General features: G+C 45.6%; 1 protein-coding gene across 1 annotated transcript; it reads left to right on the forward strand.

The window, feature by feature from the left end:
- Nucleotides 1-599: 599 nt before the first annotated feature.
- LOC110039057 (BURP domain-containing protein 12-like) lies at nucleotides 600-2,776 on the forward strand. Its single transcript, XM_020744002.1, has 2 exons — nucleotides 600-1,645; nucleotides 1,748-2,776. Exons 1-2 carry the CDS (start codon nucleotides 768-770, stop codon nucleotides 2,718-2,720), a joined length of 1,851 nt encoding a protein of 616 aa, XP_020599661.1. The 5' UTR covers nucleotides 600-767; the 3' UTR covers nucleotides 2,721-2,776.
- The last annotated feature ends 267 nt before the right edge of the window (nucleotides 2,777-3,043 follow it).

Here is a 3,043-nt window from a genome sequence, read left to right on the forward strand (position 1 = left end):
ACACGAGCTGTTCGCGAACAATGAGCCGTTTTGACGGCCCTAGTAATGTGAGAACTCTTGCTTATTTGACACTAGACCTAGACACCGGTGTAGCGGCCCTTGCGCACTTTTCACTATATTCAGACTATACAGCGCGTCGCTTCCAAGGGACGCCCTAGCACTTACATAATGATCAAAAGGATTCATGTCATGATTTTTTTTGACAAGTTTTACGCTAGTTGTCGATTTGTCGACTAACTAACGTAACCCTATACATTTCACATCCGGGTTTAGGATCGACAATGACAATGTTCTTTTAATGTATATATGAAACATAATTTATTGCTTAGTAAATTTTGGCACATGATAAAAGAGAAAATAAGAGCTTATTTATAGCATATTTAAAAATTATCATTCTATTTTTTTTTTTTTGGAATAATTGTTGAGCGTGAAATATTATTTTACAATTTATTTATTTATGTGAAATAATGAGTAGTACATTATAAATCGTATTATCTAAATTAAAAGAATAAAAATTGGGTGAGGTATAATAATGAGAACTCAATTGGATATTAAATTTAAATTAAAATAAAACAAAATTTAGCGAGGATTTGGAGTCCCATTTTCATTATAAACAGGCCTATTATGTGCGACAGCATTAAACTTTCCCTGTTTCTTATCCTCACTCACCAACAAAGCATTAATTTCCCCTTCCTTCCATATGGATATGGAGCCAATTCATCGCCTCTGCTCACTCACCAACACAGCATTCATTTCCCCTTACTTCCATGGCCGTTCCCCTCTTCTTCTTCTTCTTCTTCCTCCTCATTTCATCCCCCGCTTTGACTTCCCCATCCCCAAACCCATTCACCGAAAAAGCAGCCTTAATCCGTTATTGGAACCGCAAAATCCCCAACAATCTTCCTCACCCTTCGTTCCTACTCTCCAAACTCACCCCTCTTTCAGCCTCCGATGCCACCACATTCTTCAACCTCGCCGCCTCCGATCCTTCACTTATTTCCTCCCATCTCACCTCCTTCTGCTCCGCCGCAGGTCTACTCTGCCCCACAGACCTCACCCCTTCCCTCTCCTCCCACCCCCGCGACACCAGCTTCACCAACTATGGTACTGGCTCCGCCGACGGCCTCTCCTCCTTTAAAAACTACTCTGATAACATCAACGTACCCCTCGACACCTTCCGCCGCTACGGCCGTGACTCTGCCGGCCACGATGACAAGTTCTCCTTCTATGATCACAATGGCAATGCCGTCACCGCAAATTTCACCTCTTATGGCACAAACACTGCCGGCGGAACCGACGATTTATCTGCCTACGATGAATTCTCCAATGTACCTGACCTTAAATTTACTAATTACGCCGCAGAAGGCACCGGCCGCGAAGGACGTTTTTCACAGTATTCCGTTAGAACGAACGTCGGCAACCAGTCGTTCAATAGCTACGGGAAGAACGGCAATGGCGGAACATCTGATTTCAGTTCCTATGCGAATAACAGCAATGTGATCGGAAGTGCGTTTACACATTACGGCGAGGAAGGAAATGCGGTAAACGAAACTTTCAGTTCTTATGGAGAGAACGGGAATGTGCCGGAGAACAATTTTAGGTCGTACGGCGAGGAAGGGAATGGGGGAAACGATACCTTCAGTTCGTATGGAGAGAACGGGAATGTGCCGGAGAACAATTTCCGGTCGTACGGCGATGGAGGGAATGGGGGAAACGATACCAACGTCGGATTCGATAAATTCAACAGCTATCGTGATCAATCAAACGTGGGAGACACGGGAGACAATTTCTTCACCTCATATGAAAAAAGCGGCAACGAAGGAACCGCTGACTTCACAAATTACGGAAACTCTACTTTTCCCAGCAGCGATAACTTCAAGGGCTATGGTGAGGGTTCCTTCAATGACCTAATCACATTCAAGGAATACTTCGCCGATAACACCAGCTTCAAATCCTATGCCAAAACCGGCATTGAGTTCAAAGAATATCACAATTCCTCTTCCTCTTCGACTTCACCCGCGATCGCAGCAATGAAACAAGCCGCCGCGAAACGATTCGTCGAGCCGGGGAAGTTCTTTCGTGAACGAAACTTGAAGAAGGGGACTGTGATGCCGATGCCGGACATTCGCGACCGGATGCCGCCGCGATCGTTTCTCCCGCGTTCGATCGCCGGTAAGATCCTGTTCTCCGCTGTCGCCGTTGACGGAATCTTCCACATCTTGCCAGACACCGCCATGGGTAAAGCGGTGGATTCAACTATAGCAGATTGCGAGCGCGCTCCGAGCCGCGGCGAGACGAAGCGCTGTGCAGCATCGGTTGAGGACATGATCGACTTCGCCGTCGCCGTGCTCGGCGACGACATCGAGGTGCGATCCACGGCGAACACGAAGGGGTCGAAGGGGAACATCCTTATCGGAAATGTGAGGGGGGTGAACGGCGGTAAAGTTACCAAGTCGGTGAGCTGCCACCAGAGCCTGTTCCCCTACATGGTTTATTATTGCCACTCGGTGCCGCGCGTACGCGTTTATGTGGCGGAGATCCTGGCCGTTGATACGAAGGAGAAGATCAATCAAGGGGTTGCCATCTGTCACATAGACACGTCAGACTGGAGTCCGACTCACGGGGCATTCGTGGCGCTGGGGCCCGGACCGGGGAAGATTGAGGTGTGCCATTGGATTTTTGAAGGGGATATGACGTGGACCGTTGCTGACCGTGCGTGATTTTCAGCCGGGAACCGGTTGATGATGGAATAAGGCAGGGGGGAGGACTACCGTTCCGATTTTTGGTTCTATATAAATAAATTATTATTAAAATTTATGTATGTTTTCTTGGGGTTGTACGTGGTCTTCTGCCTTTAAAGTGTATGTTATTTAATGTGTTATTATTTGTAGAGATTATTTTGCTTTTTTGTTTTGGGAATATTATGTTTTAGATTGCATCCTTCTCAGAAAAATATTCGTTCTATTGTGGAAATATGATTGCTTTTTTCTCTTAAATATGTATATTATATAAAGAAAATCAATCATAATTTATATTATATTTT

The sequence above is a fragment of the Phalaenopsis equestris genome, unplaced genomic scaffold (genome assembly GCF_001263595.1).
Source record: "Phalaenopsis equestris unplaced genomic scaffold, ASM126359v1 Scaffold234962, whole genome shotgun sequence".
Classification (NCBI taxonomy): Eukaryota; Viridiplantae; Streptophyta; class Magnoliopsida; order Asparagales; family Orchidaceae; genus Phalaenopsis; species Phalaenopsis equestris.